The following is a 23,541-nucleotide window of genomic DNA, read 5'->3' on the forward strand; positions in this document are numbered from 1 at the left end:
CTGTTCCCCAGCCCTTTCCTGGGCATCTGTCCAGGGAGAACTTCCATGTGACCCCAAATTCATCCCTAGAGAACAGCTTTCCCCAAATCCCTTTCCCATTGTGTGCTGGTGACTGCTATGGGCTGTCCCAGGAGAAATCCTCACTTTTGCAGGAGGATGCTGTGATTTCTCCCTCTCTTCTCCCTGGCTGTGGCCATCATGGCCCAAGGGACATCTGAGAATGGGGACATTGCACTGATCTGAGAGGTTTTGCTTCATCTTAGGGCTTCACAAGCAGTTCCTCAGTGAGGAGTGACCACACAGAGGTCACTTCTCATCCCACAGCCTCCCACCTCCACCCACCCATCAGGAAAACCAGGACAGAGATGCCCCAAGTCCCCTCCAGCCTTTCTCCTGTCCACCTCATCAACCTCACACACGAGGATTCAACTCAACCAAAAATTAACATATTTTGTAAAGCCCACACCCTGAAGAAACACCAGCCAGCTCACACCATCAAAGAAACAACACTGAAACCCAAGAGTCAGCTCTTCTTCTCCACATCCAGCCTCTCCTTCCCCCCAGCAGGCAGATCCCAAGAGCTGCTGACAGCATCCAGGCGCTGGTGGTGACCCAGCAGGTGACACGGCCCAGCCTCCTGGGGACTTGTGTAATGGGGAAGTGTCAGAGATTAGAGACAAGAGAGCAGCGGCTGCAATATAAAAGCAAACTGAATAATTAAAGAGAGGAGCTGTTCCTTGCAGAGAACAAAATGAAAGAGTTGTGTGATTTGAGCAGAAGTGACCTTTACACTTCATTACAAGGAGGTGGCGTCCTTATAGGGTTATTAATATTTCCAGCTGAATTAGCTTGGGTTAAAAATGGCTCAAAGGAATGAAGAAGGAGAGTGAACAAAAATATATCATTCTGTCTTTTTCTCCTCCTCTTTGCTTTTTGCTTTTTTTTTTTTTTTTTTTTTAATTTGTTGACTTGAAAGCAGAAGGGGCTGAGTGGCCACCAGGCTTCATTAGAAGCAGGGAGATCTGCAGATCTCCCCCTGGCTGAGGGATCTTTGCTCCACGCTGGCTGTGCCTCAGAAGAAGCCTGTGGTGCCTCTGTGGATGTTTCCACACTCACAGGCAGGGCACAGAGGGGGCTGTCACTCACCAGGCTGCAGAGACATCACGGAATTGACGTTCAGGTGGCTCTGAGCCAGTAGTGGAACTCAGTGTTGCTGCTGCTGGGCCCACATGGAGTCAGCAGGATGTCCTAGGGCAGACCTGCTCCTGTGGTTACTGCTCACCACCCTGGGACCAGCTGATTCCCCTTCCCACAAAACACCACCGTGGAAATGGGCAGCCCTGCTGAGCACCGTGTAACCCACCACAAGGGACAGACAAGCACCCTCCCAGAGACAAAATCAGTAAGGCTATTTTAGCAGAGGGCAGACCACAGAAATCCTACAGAAAGCAGAGCTGCTTCAGTTCTGTGGTTTCATCCAGAAACAGGAAAGGACCTTCACCTCAGCATGTCCCACCATGACTGCCAATCAAGTCCCAGAGCACCGGGGGAATTAAATGAGTAAAGTTCAGCAACCTGAACCTAAATCCAAGCTGCAATTTTCTGCTCAGAGCCTCGAGGTGAACACTGTTGTGCTTTTTGCTCTGACCACTCACTCTCATATTAGTCCCATCTCTGGATCTGGGATGCAGAAGTGTTGCTACCTTGATAACACAGCTTGTTTCTCCACAGTCCTGGCCTGAACATTTTCTTTTACTTCCTCTCTCTGCCCAGCAATATCAGGCATCAGGAAAACCCACCAGAGCAAACAGAAGGGGAGAGAAACACAAAAGCAGGTGCACATCAATAAAGGAGGGAGGCTGCTGTGGTGGAGCCTGCAATCACTCCCAGGGGCTGCATTGTCACCACAGTCCCTTCCACACCATCCATCCCACCCTCCCAAGGCACAGCAGGTCGCCTTGCCCTGCTCCTCTTGTGGAGGGGGCTCTTGAAAACTTAATGCAAAAGCACAAATCAAATAAAGACTCCAGGCTTTTGAGGGGATCATGAAATGGACACGGTGGCAGCTGCATCTCCTCCAGTGGCTGCTGAATCACAGCCCCTCACTTATTGACAGGCCTCCCCAGGGAGCTTGCAGGCGAGTGGATGACAAATGCCATCCCTCACCCCCACAAGGTGTTGTTGTTATCCTGGCTGCAAAGGAGATGCAGAGTGAGGAAACAGCACCCTGTCAGCTGTGCCAGACGGCTGGGCTGGAGGCAGGCAGAGCACCCAAGACACTTCAGCCAGCAGCCAGTGCCTCCAGCATCATCACCTGAGTGCTGCTCCCAGCAAAGGCTCTCACCCTCCCAGGTGCAGCCCATGCCCATTACTGATTCCCACAGTTTTTGATGTTCACTTTGACAAAGGGCAACACTCCTGTGACCACAGTAAAGAGGACACTGGTGCACAAAGCAGATTTATCTGGGCTCTGAACCAGTTCCAGGGACGGAGGCCAGGATGCTGATGCTCCAGAGGGAGAAGCAGGAGATGCTGAGACCCAAAGTTTTCCCCTCATTGCTGGAGGCTATTGCACATGGGCCAGGCACTGAACAGTTCCAAGGGCAAGAGAGGGGGAAATTCAGACTTAATACGGCCTTGATGCTAAGAAAAGGCATGAATGTGAGATGAGAGGAAGAAAAATGCTGAATCTTCCCCAGGCTGGGTCAGGGAGGTAGGAATACCTCTCAGGGAAAGCAAAGGTGAACAGCACCACCTTGTTCTGTCCTTAAGAGCATCCCTCCCAGGTGATCTCCACCAGGGCTCTGCTCCAGGGGGAAGAAATCATTTCCTTGGTCGTAGCACCAGGGAGCTCTCTCTGGGTGCATCCACAAACTCTGGTGCCGTACAGCTGACAAAAATAGGAGTCAGGCAGCAGGATCTCCATTATCAGAGATGATTCACAGGCCACAGAGATCACAGCTTGCCTTGTAGATGTCACTGGGACCTGGCAGTCCAGGAAAAGCATCTCATTTATAAACTGGGATGAGTTATGACTGCCGAGGTATAGCCCACACGGGAGCTGCTGCCTGCTTTCTGGACTAGAATGATTCTTTAAATGATACACGAGGCTGCAGGACCCCTCCCCAGGGCTCTCTAGCTGGGAAAAGGCCACCTGGGCAGGTGTGCAGAGCCCTGTCACTCACAGCCAGGCCAGGGCTTCCTGCTGTAAGGTGCACTGGGCTGCTACAGCTGGATTTTATTTCAAGTCACCATTCATAGATTAAATCTGAAGTGGTTGTTTGGACTAGACTTGTTTTCTGTGAAAACTGTCACACAGGCTGGAGAAGCAATGGGATTTACAGGGAACACCCAGGAACTTGCTCTGGCACAATTCCAGGTGGCCCCAGTGGGCAAGGGAAGCTGGAATTGCTGTGGAGTTTCTGGGATGAAAATCTCAGGTCTGACTTAGGGCTGAGCCCACAGTGAAGCCAACAGGGCCACTGATAAGGTCTCTCCATCGACTCTTCAGTTTCATGATGTTTTTAAGTACACAGTTCCAGGTCTAGGTGGAATTAGCTGATGGCATAAAATGTTTTTGAAGCATGAGCTGGAGTCAGACAGACATAAAGGTCAGCTACATTCTGTTTTCTTTGTTTCAGCTTTCTTTAGCCAAAGCCATGACTGGTCTGAAAGGACCAGAGGCAGCAGCAGTCCCCCACACCGGGCTGAGATCCCCTGGGAAATGCACCTGTGGAGCAGTGGGGAGAGGAAGAGGGAAGAGTTAGGAAGAGGAGAGGTGCAGCAGACTCCTTACTAATCTCGAGTCCCACTTTAACTCCACTAACACAGAAAGCAATAACAGCAGTAGCTCATCATCTGAAGACTGTGACACGAAATTTATCTTTTTTCATTGCTTTCACAGCAATTTTGCACTGTGTTTGATAGCTGATGTGCATATCCAAATTCATGCAGCCCCACCACCCCTCTCCCTCTGCCTACTCTCACTCACCCACGCTCTTCTGCGTGTGACTCAGGATGAAAAGGGATTTAGAAAGTTGCAGGGAACATTTACAAGCCACCCACCGTTTCACCCCCAGCCTGGATGGCCACATTAGCACGTCCAGGTTGCATTTAGAGGCAAATCCCTGGGACAGGCTTTTCTCCTGTCCCCTGCACTGTCAGGAGCAAAGCTGCCCCAGCTCTGTGTTTACTGCAAGGTTGGGTTTGCTTTAAGACTTGGCAAATTTCCCAGCCTCTTGCTCAATTCCTTGTCCATGTATGAGTCCAGGAGTGGTCAGTGCAGCAGACCCCAGGCTCCTGCACAGGTGTCACAACAAGGAGGTCACTCGGTCACCCTGGCCACTGTAGGAGGGTGGGAGACGCTTGCAAAGCAGCCACAGCTTGGCCCGTTCAGGAGCACCAGCACAAACGTGATTGTGTGAAAGTTTGTGGCTTTTTCTGGGCTGGTTGGGTTCGCTGTGGAGCCTGTGAATTCTCCAGCAAAATCTCTGCAGCGCTGGGGCACTGGTGCAGGTCCCACCAGCACAAAACCAGCAGCAAAATTCCCCCAGCAGCAGCTGCCAGGGACTGAGAGGGGACACACTAACCAGATTTGGGTGACAAAGCAAAGGCAATCTCCCTCCTTAACACAGCTGCTGAGAAGCCATTTAGGGGAGTGTGTCACCACTAACATCATCCTGTTTCCATGGAGACCAGATTAACAGAACTGTCGAGAGAAGCTGCACTCCTAATCTCTCCTGGAGAAAAGAGCTCGCTGATACCAGAGACTTTTAAACGTCTTTAATCCAAATTCAGGGTTTTCCTTTCCATGTTCCCTTTAATCCTTCTCGAGGTTACCAGCCCCTTTCAGCCCCGAGCCCAGCACAATAGCATCAAACAGTGCAGTCACCCACAGCCTCTGCAGTGCCTTGCTAATATAAAATTTTCTACCTCTCTCTCCAAAAGTTTGGCTGTCTTAAAAAAAACAATTTTACTAGGCCATCTTGTGCAAGGGTCCTGAAAAATGATGTCTTCATTGGTGCACTTAGCCTATTTTCTGGAGATGGAATTGGGCCCTGAGGACAGAGATGGAGGCACCTTCTTCCATCAAAAAAAAGATGCAGGTTCTGCTTTCTGCATTGCATGAGACACTTTCCATTGACTTTGTTTTTTCTCCTGAGTTTTTTTCTCTCCTGTGTAGCAGCCCAGATAAGATCAGGTCCCACAAGAATGCTGGATAATTTGCCCACTGGAATGGTTCATTTGCACAGCCTAACCTAAGGGTTTAGACAATCACAGAATGGTTTGGGTTGGAAGGAACCTTGAAGACTGTTTGGTCCAACTTCCCTGCCGTGGGCAGGGACAATTTCCACTGCCCCAGCTTGATCCAAGCCCCATCCAGCCTCACCTTGGACACTGTCAGGGATCCAGGGGCAGCCACACCTTTTTTGGACAACCTGTGCCAGGGCCTCCCCAGCCTTACAGGGAAGAATTTCTTCCCAATATCTGATCTAAATCTACCCTCCTTCATCTTAAAGTTATTCCTTGTCAAAAATCCCTCTCCAGCTCTCTTTTGCTCTCCCTCCAGACCCCAAATTTGCTTCTGTTTTGGGAGGTAGGAGCACAGTTACCCTGTTCTCTACTTCTACCAGCCCTGCAGAACATCAGCTTCCCCTCCAGATCTTTTTGGTTTGGACTGTCCTTTTCTTGATGGACAATTCTTATCTCCAAATGCTTCAGGAGTTCCCACACCCTCCCTGCCCACCCAAGGCAGGAATCCACATTTTCAAACCACCAGGTAGGGCCTTTGCCAAACAGCTTTTGTTGATGTTTTATTTTTTTCCCCCCCCCACAGAGGGATTCACTCTGATTAAGCCTCCTGTACCTCTCTAAGTCTCCAGGCAGGTGGGACACCTCCTCCAGCCCTTTGTGCTCTCCACTGAGGGCCTCACTGAACACTCCACATGTGGCTCATAAAGCTCTCCAGCTGTGCTGACTCAGAGCCATTTGGAACATCTCTGCCTGCTAAGCTGAACGAGGCATCAAAGGCTCTGCCACCTTCCTGTTGCTTCCAGAAGTTAAAAGAAATCTGACTACTCGCTTTTCCTTGCCTTTACCCCAAAAGCTTGTCAGGAGGATCGTGACACGGTCTGACAGTGCCAGGAATGATGGAGAAGGAGTCACTGTGACTGGGAAAGCACAGTTCAATCTCAATTTCCTTCCTGCTCGCCTTGCCAGAGGGGCTGGTGACGTTCTGCACATCTGGAGGCAGAGCTGTGGCTTTGCAGAGCCCTGGAGCTTGTAACTACAACATCTCACCTGCAGCAGCCCTCTGGCCCTTCCCTGGCATCCTGCTGTGCTGCTGTCCTGGCACACTTCACATGCAAGCCTGGGGCTCCCCAGAAGCTCCCCAACAGGCACAACATGGATCTGGAAAAGGCCAGGCTGAGGCACAGCTGTGTCCTGCAGCTGTGGGCAATGAAGGGTTAGTTTCTCTCCAGGCTCTGAAGGCACATCTCTGAAGCACCAGGCTATTTCTGCTCAGCATGTCTGATTTCAGATGAGAGCTCTGCTGTGGGATAGAGCTGGCATGTGGGATAAGAGGGAATAAAATTATACACAGGATATTTTGGTGCAGGGTTTCCTACACCTACTTCCATTGTCATCCTCTGACTGAAGGCTCCATCTGGTTTGTTCATGGCTGGGCACAGAGGCTGGAGGGCAGCAGGAGGGGAAGCAAGGGCTGAACTAAAGCAAGGTGCTGCAAAGGCTGTGTTTATAATAACTGCAGCTAAAAGAGACTGACTTTTTCGTGGTTTGGTTGTGTTTCTGGGGTTTTTTGGCTGGGTTTGGGTTTTTTGTTGGGTTGGGGGGGGGACTTTTTGGTTGAGTGTTTACTTTGACTTTTTGTTCTGTTTTGGTTGGTTGGTTTGTTCTGGGGTGGGGTGGGGTTTTTTTAGGTTTTTTTGTTTGTTGGGGTATTTGGTTTTTTGGGGAGTATTTTTTTGTTGTTGCTGTTGTTGGCTGGGCTCTGCCTCATACCCGCAGCCTCTCTTGTCCAGGACTTTCATCTCCTCCATCTCACCCATCTCTCTGAAGAGAGGACGCCCAGAACAAGAGACAAAACTGCAGAATGTTATTAGTATTTTTATTATTATTATCTACATTTGGAGCAAACAGGTGGCTCTGTCCCCACCACAGCCACGTCTAGCACCACAGTGCCCTCATCCAGGGGGTCTCAGGGAGGATGCTCTGCAGTGTCCCTCGGGGCCAGCACTGCCCTGGACCTGGCCCTGGGGGTGGCAGAGGAGCGTGGGTGGCAGCAGGGCTGGGGACAGCACACAGGCAGAGTGGGGACAGACTGGCTGAGGTGCTGGGGCACCTTCCAGCCATGGGGACAGCGAGGGGACCGTGCTGAGCTGGCCCTGGCTGTCGGGATGATGAGGCTCCAGCAGGAGCTGGTTGTGGCTGGCGGGCAGGAGCTCAGCCACGGACACGGCAGGGAAGCGGGGAGGAGAGGGGACAGGCGAGATAAATAGGTAGCGTGAGGATAATAAAGGAGGACAGCTGGCCTAGAAAACTCAGGAGATAAATCAGCAAGGGGAACAACAAAAAATAAAATAATAATAATAGAAAAAAACATTTAAAAATCCCAAAATTCATTCCAAAGTGTGAGGCTCCTGCTGAGCCCACAGGACAGAGGAACCTGGTGGCACCCACTCCATCAGTGGCTCCACAGTGCCAAGCATTCCTGTGAGCAGCTGCCACAGCCCTCCACAGCAGCAGGGTTAAAGCCATGGAAAAGCAGGTGGCTGTCCCCAGGATCAGGGGACCTGCTCAGCAGGACAGGGGTGGCTGCTAAACCCACAGCACAGACCCATCAGCCTGGGCCATGCCGAGTCTCTGGTGCCTGGGGATGCAAGCAGGGCTGAAGGGAGCAGCAGGGACCTGTCTTTGCCTCCCTGTCCCAGCCCTTTCCTTGCCTTGCCATTATTTGAGACTCCAAACCCCAAGAGAGGAGCTGGGCAGGCGTCCCTGCACTGCCCTGGTGCAGCACTAAACCCCACAGAGCTCTGTGGAGGCCAGAGAGGAGGGTTTGCCACCCTCTCATTTGGGCCAGTGTGTGCACACCAAACACCAGCAGCCACCAAAGCAACTGAGGCTAAAGGATATTTTATCGTTCGAGTCCTGCGCTGCACCCCAGCACAGCACGTGTTCATTAACCTCTTCAGTGGCAAAGACACCAAAAGATGCACCCTTCTGACCCGAGCAGGATCTCACAGGAGGTGCCTGGCCCAGGCAGAGACAAATCTCTCTCCCAGTCCAGCATTTTTCCCGTGCAAATGAAGCTGGCACACAAACCCTCAGCACTGTGAGTTCACAGACAGCATCCGCGAGCAAAGCTCCCCAAAGCTGAAAACAAAAACAGAGGCAAAGTTACAACAGGGTGAAACACAGGACCAGAAAAACTGTGAAAGAAAGCAAAGCAGAACCTTTATTCCCTTCCAGCCACCCTGTCCACAAGCCTCTCTCCCAGCACAGGGAAGGCAGCTCCCATTTCATCCTCCCCACTGATGCTCCCAGCCCTCCCTCCAGTGCCTGCCTTGGAGAAGCGAAACAGGCGCTGCAGAGTCAGAGCCAAGTGGCAGCTTCCCATTTCCCATCTCCCCAGCTCTAATTGCCGGCTGAGCAGACGGCTAATCTCCCACAACGTGCTGTGATAAGGGTGCTGCTGAGTCCCCGTAATTGCTGAAGAGCTGCCATCGAGGCTGCCGGGAATTGCCCGATTATTCTCCCCGCTTCCTCCCCACCCCACGTTTCCTCCCTCCCCCCCTCTCTAAGTTTTGTAAATTGGAAAAGAGCTGGCTTTTTTTTTTTTTTCTTTTTTTTCCCCCTCTCAAAAACAGCTGGCACAGGATTTCTCGGCAGTTCAGCAGGGATGAAGAGATTATATCTGGGCTGGCTAATCCTGTGTGGGCAGGGAAGGGAAATGGGGGGAGCAGCAGTGAGGATCCCAGTGGATGCAAAGGGGAGGGAAGGCTGCACTCACAGGTGATGGTTCGAACAGAATTCATCCCAGCAAGCCAGCACTGGCCCTGAGTACAAATCACATCCCATTTCCAGCTTCTCAATGGCTCTACTGAGTAATGAATCAGCTCCTCATCCCAGCTGGCTGAAGCATCCACACTCTCACAGTTACCTTATTCAGTGCTGAGAAGTTAAAACCTTCCTGCCAAGGCCAGCAGGCTGGGGAGAGTCAAATATCCAAATCCTCTCTGAGTTCAGCAGTGAAAAAAAAAACAAAAACAAAGGCCACAAGACAGGAAACAAGTCCCTGTAGTGCAGATCACCTGCATATCTCCATTTATTCAGCTGTTTTCCCCCAGGTGAGGCAGGGGGCCAAGAAGTCATTTGGTATCATCAGAGAGGCAAACAAGCCAGGCCACTGTCTAATCCAATGCTGATCTGCACACACAGGCAGCAGGACTCAGCTCCCAGCTCTTGGCTATCTTCACAGCTGGTTCAAGCTTGGTTTTGTCCCTAAATGCCCCATGACTGTCCCTTAGATGCCACTTTCAAGCCCCAGAATGGCAGCTCTTCTTTGAGCTTACAACACGGGCAGAAGTCTTCAATGCCACCAGAAGGACTGAGAGACTTAAAGTCCATTAATTTTTATGGGATCAGAGTTGTTCTTCTGTAGAGTTCCTAGAAGTGTGGGCACAAGCACATTAAAGATGCAGCACACCCAGTCTGGACACCCAGGTGTGTCTGGGTTCTTTTTTGGCTCTGCACTGCCAGCTCCTGCCCTGCCCCAGCTGCAAACCACAACAACCACTGCATCTCTAACTCCAGCACATCTGGAAGTGGCTCCACCTCACAGCCCATTCCTCCTGTTCTCCCCATTCCAGACCTAGAAGGCACCAGGTAAAACGAGTGTAATGCCAGCTCCTGCCTGGGTTTAGTGCTGAAAACCTCTCAGTGTCCCCTCTCAGTGAGCTAACACTGACCCCAAAGCCACTGAACACAAATCCAACCCATCCCACTCATGGCAAGCTGGAAAGTGAGATGAACCAACAGACAGAGAAGATTTTCAGCAAGGGGGAGAAAAATGGAACAGAACAGGAAAAAAAATGACTTAAAATCCCACAGTGTGCCTTCAACTCAATGAACATCACCCCTCATGTTACAGGAGAGGAGTCAGGGGTCACTGAGGCAGATCTGAGCTAGAAGTCAATTTACTGAGTGGGTAATAGGCTGGTAAATAAGATAATATGCCAGATTAGCTGATCCCTCAATACCCACACATCCACTCATAGCTCTTATACTTTGATAAGCAGTAATTTGACATATAAACAAAAATATAACAGTGAACACAAAACTATAATTATTAACAAGACTACAATTAGGTGGAACACCTCATTCATAGCCCCATGGCTGTTGGTGACCACCTGAGCAGATTTTCTCACCACTGATGCTTCCCATCTTTCATCACTCTCACAGTGACATGGTGGGTTGTGACTGCATAGTTAAAGTTGCATCCCATAATTTTAATAAAAGCTACAGATATTTGAGGGATTGTGCATACTCTCTATAAACAGAGAATCACAAAGAGCTCTCATGCAAACACATCCATGCCCAACACATCCAAGTAGAGTCTCTGAGGTCTCTCTGGGATGTATTTCAAAAAGACAAACATTTTGTTTGGTGTCAAGACAAATGTCTGAGGTTAACAGCATTACACTCACAGATAAATCCTTGTTGTTTCTGCACAACACATGTGGCAGCAGTGACAGTTCACCATTTGTTCACATTTAGCTGGGCCCATGCTCCTGGTTCTAACAGAGTACAATTCCATGCTGATTCAATCCCAACACCATGATTTGGTTTATACAGTCATTTAGGTTGGAAAACACCTCTAAAATCATCAGTTCCAATCATTAAACATTGCATAGAGCTAACACAAAAGCTGTGGCCCTACTGCTGGAGGGGTTATAAGGGAAGTTTTTGTAGATGCCACCAAGAACAGAAACACTTTCTGAATTAAAGTGTTTTTGAAATACTTTTTGAGTTGAAATTATTTACCCAAATTACCTTTTGAAACTCAGTGGGTAAGGTGCCCTCATCACCTTCCCTTATTGCTGTAGTGGATTGCACCTGCAGCTGAGCTGGGATACAGCTGAGAGCTACAGAAACATTATTCTGAGTGCTGCCAAGTGCATTTACAATTATCTGGGGATCTTTTTCCTGAAATCTTTGCCATTTAGACAATACACCAGCCAAGACCCATTGACCAGTTCCTAAGACCAACAAAGAAGATTCTAACAGGTGCTCCTGCTCACACAAATCACTTGTTTCCAAGCTTAATTTATTTGCCAAACCTACAGTATGCAGGCTGTTTATTTAATACTCCTAATCCTGTTCCTGGGATGCCAGTCACACCTTTCTGGGCTCGTTTTGGAGAGGTGAGGCTCACCTGTGCAACCCTGTACAGGTGTATTTAGGAATGCCAAGCAGGTAGGTTTAAATGCAGAGATTAAACTGCAGTGACAGTTCCATGGGCCTGAGGTTCTGTTATGGATTAAGGATCACTTGCTGCTGGCTTTTTAATACCATTGGGCTCAAATTCAGAAAATAAGATTTTAACAGGTCCAAGAGGTAGTAACCATCATTTGGGTTAAGGTAGTTTTTGCTGTGCCAATATAAACAATCCTAGTTTAAATTAAACTGTATCTCCAGGATAAACAGATAAATTATATCTGGTACTATTTCTTTTTCCATGTATTCCTCTGATGTAACACTCACTGAACAGCTCCCAGCCTGGTTAGATCTATGCCCCCCCCTTTTTCAAGGAACCACACTAAAAATTAAGCAAGTAAATGTCCACTTCATTTTTGGGGCATTGTCTTTCACACCTTGTGCTTACATTTCCCTCTGCAAAATCCACATTAATGGGTGGGACTTCTAAATTTGTAGAATTAGGGCTTGCTTTTTCGATTGAGTGCATTGCAGTGACAGGCTTAAACATGATTACAGCCATTACCAGATTGATTTGTATAAATAAAAGATCTGGGGGTTTTCACCCCATGTGATCAGGCTTGTTGGTGAATAAACTAGACCTGGGTCTTATGGCTGTGTTTTGGGATTTTGGTATAACCTAGTGTGGGTCCTGGAAAAATAGGACAAGTCTCAGTGAGGAGACCCCAAACTGGTTATCCCCTTCTAGTGAAGCCACACAGCATTAATGTGATGCTCAGCTACACTTTTGTGGAGATTTTGGTCTTTTTGGCTTTTGCTTGGTCTCTTTTCACAATGGGATAGAGTTCTAAAAGAGCAGGGATTCCCCCTTCAAGGCCTGGGGGTCTGTGGGAGCTGAGACAGGGTTAAAAGCTGCTCAATGAACATTTGGGGATAGCAGTGGTTTGTCTCATTCCCAGGGGTCTACTCCCTTTCACAGCAAGCTGCTCAGTGTGTGATGGAATGTGATTCATTGTTAGAATCTGGTTCCCTTGTTAAAAACACCCCAAAAGCTGCCTCTGCTCCACCTTGCATTTCATACTATCTCCCCTAGTCAGAGACACACCACAAGGATCCAGTTCCACTCTTGCCATGCTTCTGACCATATTTTTCTTGCAAATTATCCAGTTGAAGCAGGTCCCACAGGATGGTTCTGGTGGTATTTCTTTGGTCAGCCCCTCGAGGTCCAGGGGACACTCCAATATCAATAAGAGAAGCCCCCTTAAACTACAATTCACCTAATTCACTCTCTTCACTACTCTCATCCCTAAATTCCCAGGCAGGGTCCTTCCATATATCCTCCATCCCAGTCTTCTGGGGATGCAATTCACTAATGGATCCTAATACATCAGATCATAAATTCTAGTTTGTCCTCTACTCTTTTTCCCTTCCCCCACCCCAGTTGTTTCTGCAATTGTTCTATTCACAGAGAATAACATCTCTTTTTGTCACTTTTCTTTGTTCAAACTCATCTTGTAACAGTCTCATTTCCTTTTCTTTGTATTCCTTACAAAGACACGCTGCTTCCAAACACATTTACAACATCTTGCATATTATTCCCTTTTTCTTTGCCATTTCTCAGTTTCTCTCTCATGCAGTTTAGCTGTTCCTCTATCTTTATTCCAATTACACCAATTTTTGAACACTCAATCCCTCAGAAAGTCCTGGAGATGATCTTATTCCATGCCAGTAATTGAATCTGCCACCCTACTGATGGTGCCAATTTTGCCACAGAAGAGCCAGAGATCACTCAGGTGGAGCTGAGCTGGTGGTTAGCTCATGGAAAGTTGTAATCAGCAGATTTAGGTGTGCAAATCTCAGTCCTGCCTTCCACCTGCATGCAGCAGAGATGGCCTCAAAGGATGGACCAAGCCCACACCACCAAACTACAGGAGGATTTAGCGCTTACCCAACCAGGCTGCTCTTTGCACTGGGACAGCAACAGTCCCAGATGTTCCAGAAGCTCTCTGGAGAAAAAAAACAGGGGAAGAGGAGAGCAGAGGTGTGGAGAGCACCCATCCCCAAGAAGGGAACCCTTTCCTCCCCTCCCACATGTCCTCAGAACCCACAGCAGCTGCAGCTGCCCTGAAATGGGATCCCCAGGTTTGGGAGTGCTCCAGGAAGAGTTTCCAGCTCTAACCAGGGCCCAAGGAATGTGATCCCATTGCTGTGCTCATCCCAGACCTCTCACATTCCATAAAAACAATGAAACTCATTCCCATCCAACCCCTGCAAAACAGAAGCACCTCTAGTCCTTTACCATCCCTGAGGTTTTCCCAGTTTTCCCTTGCAGAGAAGACAAACTCAGCACTAAAACCAACGAAAAACCCCAGAATTACAGCTGCCCTTGCATCCTCCAAGGGATCATGGAGAATAATTCCTGCATCCTACTGGATAAAGAAGGGAAGACAGGAATTCTGCAATCAGGAAGTAATTTAGAACACCAATAAATCCCTAAAATAGGAGCCACACCTTGATTTGTTTAGGATTCCTTTCAATGGATACAACCTTTGGAAAATCCACCTGTATCTCTTAAATCCAAGCGCTTGGGGGTTTGGGAATCGCTTCCAGGTGGCAGCAGCTCCACATCCCCAATCCCACCCCCTTTTCCTGGAAGATGGATTCCCATCCAAAGCTGCCTGGGGCCCCTCCCACCCCACAGAGAACACCAGGATGTGACAGAAATGCTTCACTCTTTATTGGGATTGGGATCACTGGGACATTCCCAGAGGACAGAGCCTTTTCCTGCACATTGCCAGGAGCATTCCCAGGGCAGTCAGGCTCAGCAGAGTGGCTGCCGTCAGCAGGAGCCCCTGGATCACCACAGGAATTCCACCAGCAGCACCTGGAAGAGACAAAACCCCCAGTCAACACTCATTTATTGGCTTCCCAGCCTCCATCCAATCCTTGGGAATCTTTGGGAAGGAGCCCATAAGGCAGCTCGTTCCAGAAAGTCCCTCTGTGAAATCACTGGGAATTCACAGTGGGATCAGCCCCCAGGCAAGGCCTGGAGACACAACCCCACAGGGACCCCACACTGACCCCTACCCTGGTGGGTGTTCCCAGCTGGTCCTGCACTTCCAGAGGGGCTCATTAATCCCTGAGCTGGCTCCAGGATTAGCAGGGGTCCCACGGACACATCGGCCTCAGTCGGCCCTGAGGGCCCACCTGGAAAAAGAGGGAGTGAGTATCCAGATGAGGGAATTCCTGCTTGGGCTGGAATTTGGGAATTACAGGAAGATGGACACCAGAAGAGCAGAATGCCAGGGGCTTTAAATGCAAGGACACAGCTGGGATAGAATAATGGAATGGTTTAGGATGGAAAGGACCTCAAAGCCCATCCAGTGCCATGAGCAAGGACACCTCCCCACTACCCCAGGTGGCTCCAGCCTGGCCTGGGGTCACTTCCAGGAATGAACAATGGCATTTCCCAATATCCCCCCAGAACTCCCCTCTTTCCTTTTAAAAATCCCTAAGGACACTGGAGAGGAGCCAGGATTGTCCTTCAGCTGTGCCAAAAACCCAGCCCCCAAACCCGAGGGGCCCTGGGGACACCTTTGGGACACACCTCTCTGGCCAGGGCCGTCCCTCCTCACACGCCTGCCCATCCGCGTGGCCGGAGCGCGGAATTCCCGGGAATCTCCTCCAGGAGAGGGACAGCTGCCGGTGTCACAGCAGCTGCAGATGGCTGCAGTGCCCTCCAAAGGTGCCCACCTGGAACAGAGTCACCTGTGACCCCCCTGCTGCAGGCTGGGGCAGGTCCCCTCCCTGCACCAGGGACACTCACAGGCCGCTGGCTTTGCTGAAGGAACAGGCTTTATTCCAGGGATTCGGGGCTTGAGCTGCCGGGGACACCCGCAGGTGGCAGCTGATGTAGAGCTGGCAGGGGAAATCGAGGGAAATTCATTAATCATGGAGATTTTAGGGCTTTTTTCCATGGAGAAAAAGCCAAGAAAGGAAGAGGGGTGGAAACAACAGCTCACCAAATTCCCAGCGTCTCCGGCAAATTTGAAGGCATCCACCAAGAACCGCAGCGACTCCAGCCGGGGCCGCGGGGACACGAAGGCTGAGCCGGTGTCCTCTGCCCTGCTGTCCACCAGACACCTGGAGAAAGGCTGGGAATCACTCAGGAGCCTCCACAGCAATCTGGGATTCTCCAGCCAGCCCCAGAGCCCAGCCTCACCCGCCCAGGTCGATGAAGGCGTAGCGGGGGGACGAGCTCCTGTCGGGGGTCGCGGTGGCCACGCACTGATCCACAAAGAGCCGCAGGGGCACGTGGCCCTCCGAGGTGACATCGGCCTGGAAGCGGAGGCTGTCCCCAAGCTGGAAGCCATTGGAGAGCCTCTCTCTGCTCCAGTCATCTGGAATGCAGATCCCAGGGAATGGGGTCACTCTGGGGAGCTCCCAGGAGCGTGGGAATGTGCGGGAACCCCCGTGGGGTGGATGTGGCTCCACTGGGGCTCCCAGGAGCTACATGGAACAGGGACCTGAGGGACACGAGGCCACCAGGGCTGCACCCACCGTCCATGAGGCGCAGGGAGAACTGGAGCTGCTCCTCTGCCGCCGCCGTGGCGTGGAACGGGGCCCACGTGGGGTGCACGGCACCGCTGCTCACGTTGCTCCTCCTAAATGGAAGCAGTGGGAATTACCTGGGGTGGCACCGGCACCTCAGGGCCATGGCAGCATGGGGACACCCCCAGCACTCACCTGGGGTAGTGACACTCAATGGGGACCTCGGCTGGGGTGGTCCTCACGATAAGGGGGTTGCCAACACGGGTGGGCTTGTAGAACAGGGTGGTTCTGTAGATCAGGGAGTCTGGGGTCACCTGGAAGGAGGGTTTGGGAGAGGGAAAAAAATCAGGAAAATAAACTTGGCACCAGCAGGGATTGTCCTGGGACACAGAGGCCACAATTCCCAGTCCTAGGGGACACCACAGAGCTTTGTGCTGGCATCCCAACAATGCAACAGCCTGAAGGAGGCCACAGAGCCTCCAGGACTTGGGCACCTCACCTCAGGACCCATTATCCCATAAATTCCTGCATCCAAACCCTCTGCAGAGTGTGTGCCTCGGCCAGGATACCCGTACCCCAAAATCCACCCCTGCTCCAGGCACTCCTCACCCCAGACCCGCCAGCAGCTGCACCAGGGCACCCCTAGGGGTGACAGCCGGGCGCGGTGGCACTCACTCACCTGCAGGCTGCTGCCACACTCGTGCAGCGCGGCCACGAAGGTGACAAAGGCCTGGGCGGGGTTTGGGGACACGGGCGGGCAGGAGGCCGTGCCCAGGCTCAGCTCCGCCGCCCGCACCGGGCGCCCGGTGCCAAAGAGGTCCCTGCGCACGGTGACCGCCAGCTGCCCCTCCCGGCAGCGCACGGCCACCGCGGGCCGCGGGGACAGCGCCCGCAGCTGCGACAGATCCACCCGCGCCCAGGGCTGCGACACGCCGGGGACACGGCTCCGGGAGGAGTCACCCCGCAGCCGCCACGTCCCGGAGCTCCTCGGGGGAAAACCCCAGGGATCGGAGGATGCGGCCAGAGCCAACACCCAGCAAAGCAGAGCGACCCCAAAGCTGCTCCCAAACCCCATCCTGGCCCCAGGAGAAGCAGCGCGTGGAAAAGGGAGCTGTCGGGAGCTTTTTATGGGAGCATCCCGGGGGATTCCCCCCGCAGGGATAACGGGATCCAGCTGGGCATCCCACTCGGGATAACGGGATCCAGCTGGGCATCCCACTCGGGATAACGGGATCCAGCTGGGCATCCCACTCGGGATAACGGGACCCAGCTGGGCATCCCACTCGGGATAACGGGATCCAGCTGGGCATCCCACTCGGGATAACGGGATCCAGCTGGGCATCCCACCCGGGATAACGGGATCCAGCTGGGCATCCCACTCGGGATAACGGGATCCAGCTGGGATGCAGCTGGCCCCATCCCTCCCGAGGGTGATTCCCTCCCCCTGCAGCCGGGAATTGTCCCGTTTGTCCCATGTCCTGCACGGCTGCGGTGGCATCAGTGCCATCCGTGTCCCCCTGACTCCCTCAGCCGGAGCCCATTTTGGCCAGCGAGGCTCTCCCGGACATCTCCCCCCTGATCTTCCCGGGAATTCCCCAAAATCCAGGCGGTGCATTCAGAACTGGGGATGTGCCAACCCCTCCCGGGCGCTTTGGGATCCTCCCGTGCCCGATTTCCCTGGAATTGCGCCTGGCTAATGAGGGCACCGTAACGAGTTCATCTGCATGGAGAGCAGAGGGGCAGAGCCGGCAGGAGGAATCCAGAGATTAATTAGCCTGTGAATGTTAATTGCGCTGATTGACACCGCCGCTGGTGGGCACGGAGGGTGACAGTGGCCCTGATCAGCAATGGCCCTGGGGACACTCAGTGCCATCGCCCGGCCAGGGCATCCCCGTGCCCTGCGGGAATTCCCGGGGAATTCCCCCTCCTCATCCACAGGGATGGGGGAGCTCGGAGGGATTTTGGCCTCGGGATTTATTCCTGCTGGGGTTTTTTACCGGGAAACGGGGCTGGAGCATTTACCTCTCTCTTCCAGGATCTGTGGGATGGGTTTGGGATGAGGGGACCCACTCGGGTCACTTGTAGGGGATGAGCCAAGCTCTGACCTGGCCCGAGTTCCTGAGAGAAGGTCTCACATCAGGTCCTGCTGTCCCCTGCAGCATCCATAATGTCAGTCCCACATTCCCACATCACCCTCTGGCACCATCCCGGTGTCCTGGCATTGTCCCAGGTGTTTTTAGGGATGATGAATAAATGATGGGACACAGAAAACTTCTCCAGGCCTCTCCATGAATTCCACAGGAATGGGGCAGGTCCCTGCCTGGCTCATCCTGAAGCTGCCCTGGAATGTTTTATCCAGGGGGATGGGGCTGCCTGGGGGGCTCCAGAGAGATACAGAGGGATGTGAGAGGATGTTCCTGCATCCAGAAGGATCCAGGGGGATGGGAGGGGATGTTCCTGCTTCCCACAGCCTCATTGCCTGTCCCAACATCAGGAATGGCCCTGGAAACCCAGGATTTGATCTGCCCAACCTCTGTGGGACCCAGGTCTCCAGGGATGGGTGCCTGCTCCCAAAGCACCATTAGTGCTTTTCCAGACTGAAGGATCCAGGATCCCAAAGAGCTTTGCACAGCCCCATCCCACGCTTTCCCTCTCCAGCATGGATTTCTCAGCCTCTGGAACAGCTCAGCACCTTTGCAGGGGAAGGTCCCAGCCCTGTGGGTCACTCCGTGGTTGGTGCAACAGCCCCAAGAGCTCTTCCACCCTGAAAGGTGCCTCCAGCTCCAGAGCGGCCTCGTCCTGCACCAAGGGGCCACTCAGGTGGATGCAGGAGCAGTGCTCTGCCCAGGAGGCAAAGATCACAGCCCTTTCATTTTGTACAAACACAGCTGAGCCCAGCAGGAGCCCTCCCTGAGCCCTGTCCTGCTGCCCTGCTGCTGGCCTCCACCCCAGGCGCGTTTCTGCGCCGCTGCTCCCGGGCCATGCTCCGGAGAGCCGGCCCTGCGCTGCCTCCTCGTGCTCTTCCTCACGGATATTACACTCGGCTGACCCTCGGGAGCTCCACTGAGCCTCTCCACAGCTGCTCCCCGTGCAGAAGCCCGTGTGTGGGGCAGCAGCAAGGCAGGAGACCATATGCCCCAGCACGGGGACAATGAGCCACTCACTGAGACAGCGCGGCTGTGACGGGCCATTGTCATGACTGATGGCACGGGGACGCTGGGGGGACAGATTTTCACAGCACATGAGCCCTAATGAACAGAGAAATAACTTCCCGTGATGAATGAGTTGCACAGAGTTCCAAAAGCCACGGTCCTGCGAGGAGGAAACACTTGATTGCCAGCAAGGCCACTGAGCTGGGCAGCAGAGCTGAGATCTGTGCCTCTTCCTGCTGGCCTGGAGAGCGGGGAAATGAGCCAACACTTCAGTGGAGGAGGAGAAACCAGAGCACCAGGGGTGGTGGTGGAGCAGAACAGGCTCCCAGGGCTGGGGGCTGCACATCTGCCCTGGAGCTGCAGCTTCACTGCTGCAGAGAGAGCCAGAAATCCGTGCAGCCAAACCGCATCTCCTGCAGCACCCAGAACCTGTGCAGCCAAACTGCATCTCCTGCAGCACCCAGAGTCCCCTGCAGCCAAACTGCATCTCCTGCAGCACCCAGAGTCCCCTGCAGCCAAACTGCATCTCCTGCAGCACCCAGAGTCCCCTGCAGAGGGGAAACTGAGGCACGGAGCCAAGGAGTCATTCCTGCAGAGCTGGGCACCCCAGCACCAGGGGAAAAAAAAGCTTTGAAACTCATTGTTGGTCTTTGCAGCTCACAAGTTGTTTCCCATAGGGAAACTGTTGTCTAATATTGGCTTGAGCACACACCACAGCCTTCCCCACTGCCTGGGAGGAAGCTTTGCCACAGGAGCTGCTGCTGAGCCACCTTGTATTAGAATTTACTACAGCTCTGCCTGGAAGCCTGCCCCGTGCTTTCTATTTTTAGCTGCAGGCAGACCTATTCATATCAGTCAGTGCTGAAACTCAGGTCCTTCCACAGCTTTGGTGCAGTAATTCAGGGACATGCATGAGGCCAGGTTCTCAGCTTCGAGGACAGCTCACCAGGATAAATAATAAAGCCATGAGCTGTGTGGTCTCAAGGCTGGGGGGACACAGGGTGTGCTTTGCTAAAGGCATTCCCACCACACACATTTATTCCACTGGATCACACCACTGCTTACGTGCAGAGCAAAGCAGGGACCTGAATGTGATTTACCAGCTCATAAACTGCGAGGAAAGCAGGAGAAATGGGATGAGAGAGAGGAAAGGTCCAGGGGAAGTGGAAACAGCTCCACAAGGTTCCACACTGGTGGTGGCTTACCTGCCTGTTAATTATTTCATCCCAAAATGCTTTTAGAAGAGAAGAACTTAATTAGTGCTCAACACAGGACAAGTGAAAAACGTGTGCTTTTCCAGCTGGCCACAGTAAACATACAGAGGGTAAACCTCAGAGGTCTGCAATAACTCAGGGTGATTTGAGTAAACCAATGCAGCAGCAAGATACAGGTTGTTATAAGTGCATATTATATTATTGGCTTTTCACAAATATTATACTGAATATGTATAAGGTTAGAAAACTTTGTTGTATTAATATAGTTTCTTTTATTTCAGTTATCGATGAAATTAAGAAATAGTGGAATAATACACATATATGTTAGGCTATAACATGATATTAAAGCTCAAACTACTTTTGTTTATATAACCCAGAGACTGAAAAGATAGTCAGAGACACCCCCCACACACATTCTTAAGATTATCTTGTCCTCCAAGACCCCCAAGAGAAGAATTTATTGCATCCTTATTAGAGGATGTAAAACCCAGTGGCACCAAGAAGATTGATCTATTGGGAAGGGGGCAAGGTAAAAAACTAAACAAAGGAACATCAAAAAACTTAAGAAGAATGTATGAATATGTATGAGAATTTATGGATATGTAGTAGGGTTCTGTTTTTAAGGGACAATCCTTTGTTAGTAAGGTGAATGCAGAGACGCCCGGCCGTATCTGTATACTTTATTTTTATCTCCTAATTGTCTTTCTATTAAACTTTTAAATTCTGTATAAAAGTATGTGAAGCTCGTTTTTCACAAGATGTTTGGTGATGGAGCTCCCAATCAGCCAGACCTTGTTCTAATGACACTCCATCACGCTTCCCCCTTCACGTGCGTGGCAGCACGTGCCTGCTCTGCTCAGGTAAATGACAGTGTGACAAATAAAAGCTCTCAGCAGTGGCACTGATACACACCTCCTCCCCGAGAGCTGCCCACTGACATCATCACTGCACCTGATGGCAGCTGAACTCAACCTTGGCAGAGGAGAGCAGAGCTCACAGCCAGCCCCAAGGCAGCTCTTCCCCCTGCTTGCAGCAGACACACAGACAGACACTGTCAGTCCAGTGCTGAGTCCTCACCTGGCTGCTTGGGACTCATCTTGGTCATAGGGGTCAGGAAATTGGGACAAGGCCCTGAAAAACTGGAAGTAACAAAGCTCTGGATCATCCAGGCCCAGCAATGCAGCATGGAGGGCAAAACCATAGAGCAACCATTGTGGGTGCAAGGCACCAGGGGAAGTGCCACTGGTGCCACCAGCTCAGCAGCACCACGAGGAGGAGTGAGAAATCCAAAGGCAGGCATTTATATGGGCAATATCTGTGGGTTTCATCCCACCAGTTTTCACAAGAAGGAAACACCTCACAGAGCAGTTAGTGGGATTCATCCTTCCTGGCTGCAATGATGATTCCTGCTCCTGTCTGCAGCAAGCAAGGAGCCTGAGGCTCTTCTGCTGCAGGGTGCTGCAGTCAGAGAGGCCCCAGGAGGGTCTGACCACGCTTGCACACATGGCTGGTCCCCGTCCATTGCCCTTGGTCACTCAGGATGGCACTTGCTGAAGGCAGCCCCAGCCCTCCTGCCCCGAGGTGTGAGCAGAGCAGATGGAACAAATGGGCAAACACCACTTCTCCCATCCACGCTCTTCCCAGGAGAAGCAGTGTCAAATTAATGGACAAAAAGAGCCCGAAACAAAACAACAAGGTGTGTGTGTGAGCATATTAAGTCCTTTTTCCATCCCCAGTTTATGCTTCAGCTGCTACCTTGAGACTGACACAGAAGCCAATGTACCATTTGCTTCACACAGCTCCTGGGATCTCCGTGGCACCGTTTATGCTTGGGTAACTCAACTTCTGGAGGCCATTAGGCAGGGTAATTTCACCAGTTCCTAAGCAAATGCCTGGAGGGGTCCTTGCAAAGCCAGTTCAGAACAGCTGAAATATGGAGGAAATGTTTGTTTGAATCCTAAGGAGAAATGTAATGACTGCTTTGTAGTAAAGCACATTCGAATCAGCCCCACTTTGGCTGATCAAGGCACAATCTCATCAGCACTCTCCAAGAAGAAATACTTCTGATCCAGAAAGCGAGCTTAACATCTTTGTGGGAGAGTTTTCATCAACTGACAACACCCATTTTGGGAAAAATTAGCTCACAGCATCACTCAGGTGCAGATTTTAAAACAAGGGCATTTTTATTCTTTTTTCTAATTTTTTTCCTCTTTCTTTCCTTTTTTTTTTTATTTTTTGAAAAGGCATTTTCCATTTGATGGGCCCACCTCCACTGAGATGCCAGCTGGCCAAACACATCTGGGGGCTGTGGCCTGTTCATTCATCGATGTGTTGGTGAGAACAGGGCTCTGCAGAGCAGCTTCCACATCTGTGTGTGGCTGCTGAGTCCCAGCCTGGCTGCTTGGGACTCATCTTGGTTGCAAGGGTCAGGAAATTGGGACAAGGCCTTGAAAAGCCTGGAAGTAATAAGGTTCTGGATCATCCAGGCCCAGCAATGCAGCATGGAGGGCAAAACCATAGAGCAACCATTGTGGGTGCAAGGAACCAGGGTAAGTGCCACTGGTGCCACCAGCTCAGCAGCACAAGGAGGAGTGAGAAATCCAAAGGAAACACTCTGGGTTCACTGGCAACTTGCAAAGCAGACAGGAGAAATAGCCCAGTCCCTGCTGGGGTGTCTGTACTGATGTCCCCAGAAGGACACAGGTGTCAGGAGGGATGGTTCCCAGCCCGTGCTGGGAGACAAACCAGCTCTGCAAGTGGCAGTAGCTGGAAATTTGTTGGCTCTTGCCATTTTGAGGTGCATGTCCTCCTCAGCAATGTTTCTCACAGGAGGATGGGTGTGCTCCTCACTCCGCCTCAGAAATGGGAAAAAAGAAGCAGAGAGCTGCAGCAATGGGTGAAAACAGCCAAGTTTATCCCATGGCTGATGGATCTGAGCCTGCAGGCTGTCTCCTCCAGCTCCATACCTGTTCCTCTGCCCAGCCAGGCCCCTGCAAAGGCTGCTTCCCTTCAGTCCCACCTCTCCTTTCACAGCCAAACAGGACAGGAGGCAGGTGGCTTGTTAGAAACTGTCCCTGCACCATCCAAACTTGTGAATCTGCAACGTGCATTGCATTTTAATAGATGTCTGGGGACCTGACAGAATTCATTAACACAGAAGGAGGCAG

At 51.6% G+C, this 23,541-nt stretch overlaps 1 protein-coding gene across 2 annotated transcripts; it reads right to left on the bottom strand.

The window, feature by feature from the left end:
- Nucleotides 1-14,172: 14,172 nt before the first annotated feature.
- On the bottom strand, nt 14,173-17,678 carry LOC111929298 (zona pellucida sperm-binding protein 3-like). 2 transcript variants are annotated; one of them, XM_086850987.1, is made up of 10 exons: nt 17,356-17,678; nt 16,688-17,194; nt 16,204-16,322; nt 16,018-16,121; nt 15,680-15,857; nt 15,480-15,600; nt 15,284-15,375; nt 15,065-15,210; nt 14,545-14,664; nt 14,173-14,341 (listed from the first exon to the last, which is right to left on the bottom strand). In XM_086850987.1, exons 1-10 carry the CDS (start codon nt 17,425-17,427, stop codon nt 14,208-14,210), a joined length of 1,593 nt encoding a protein of 530 aa, XP_086707113.1. In that variant the 5' UTR covers nt 17,428-17,678; the 3' UTR covers nt 14,173-14,207. The 2 variants fall into 2 exon arrangements, with proteins under 2 accessions (XP_086707113.1, XP_086707114.1); XM_086850988.1 differs by lacking the exon at nt 17,356-17,678 and having other exon boundaries at nt 16,688-17,168.
- Between the last annotated feature and the right edge of the window lie 5,863 nt (nt 17,679-23,541).

The sequence above is a fragment of the Cyanistes caeruleus genome, chromosome 14, assembly GCF_971803275.1.
Source record: "Cyanistes caeruleus chromosome 14, bCyaCae1.hap1.1, whole genome shotgun sequence".
In the NCBI taxonomy this organism is placed as follows: Eukaryota; Metazoa; Chordata; class Aves; order Passeriformes; family Paridae; genus Cyanistes; species Cyanistes caeruleus.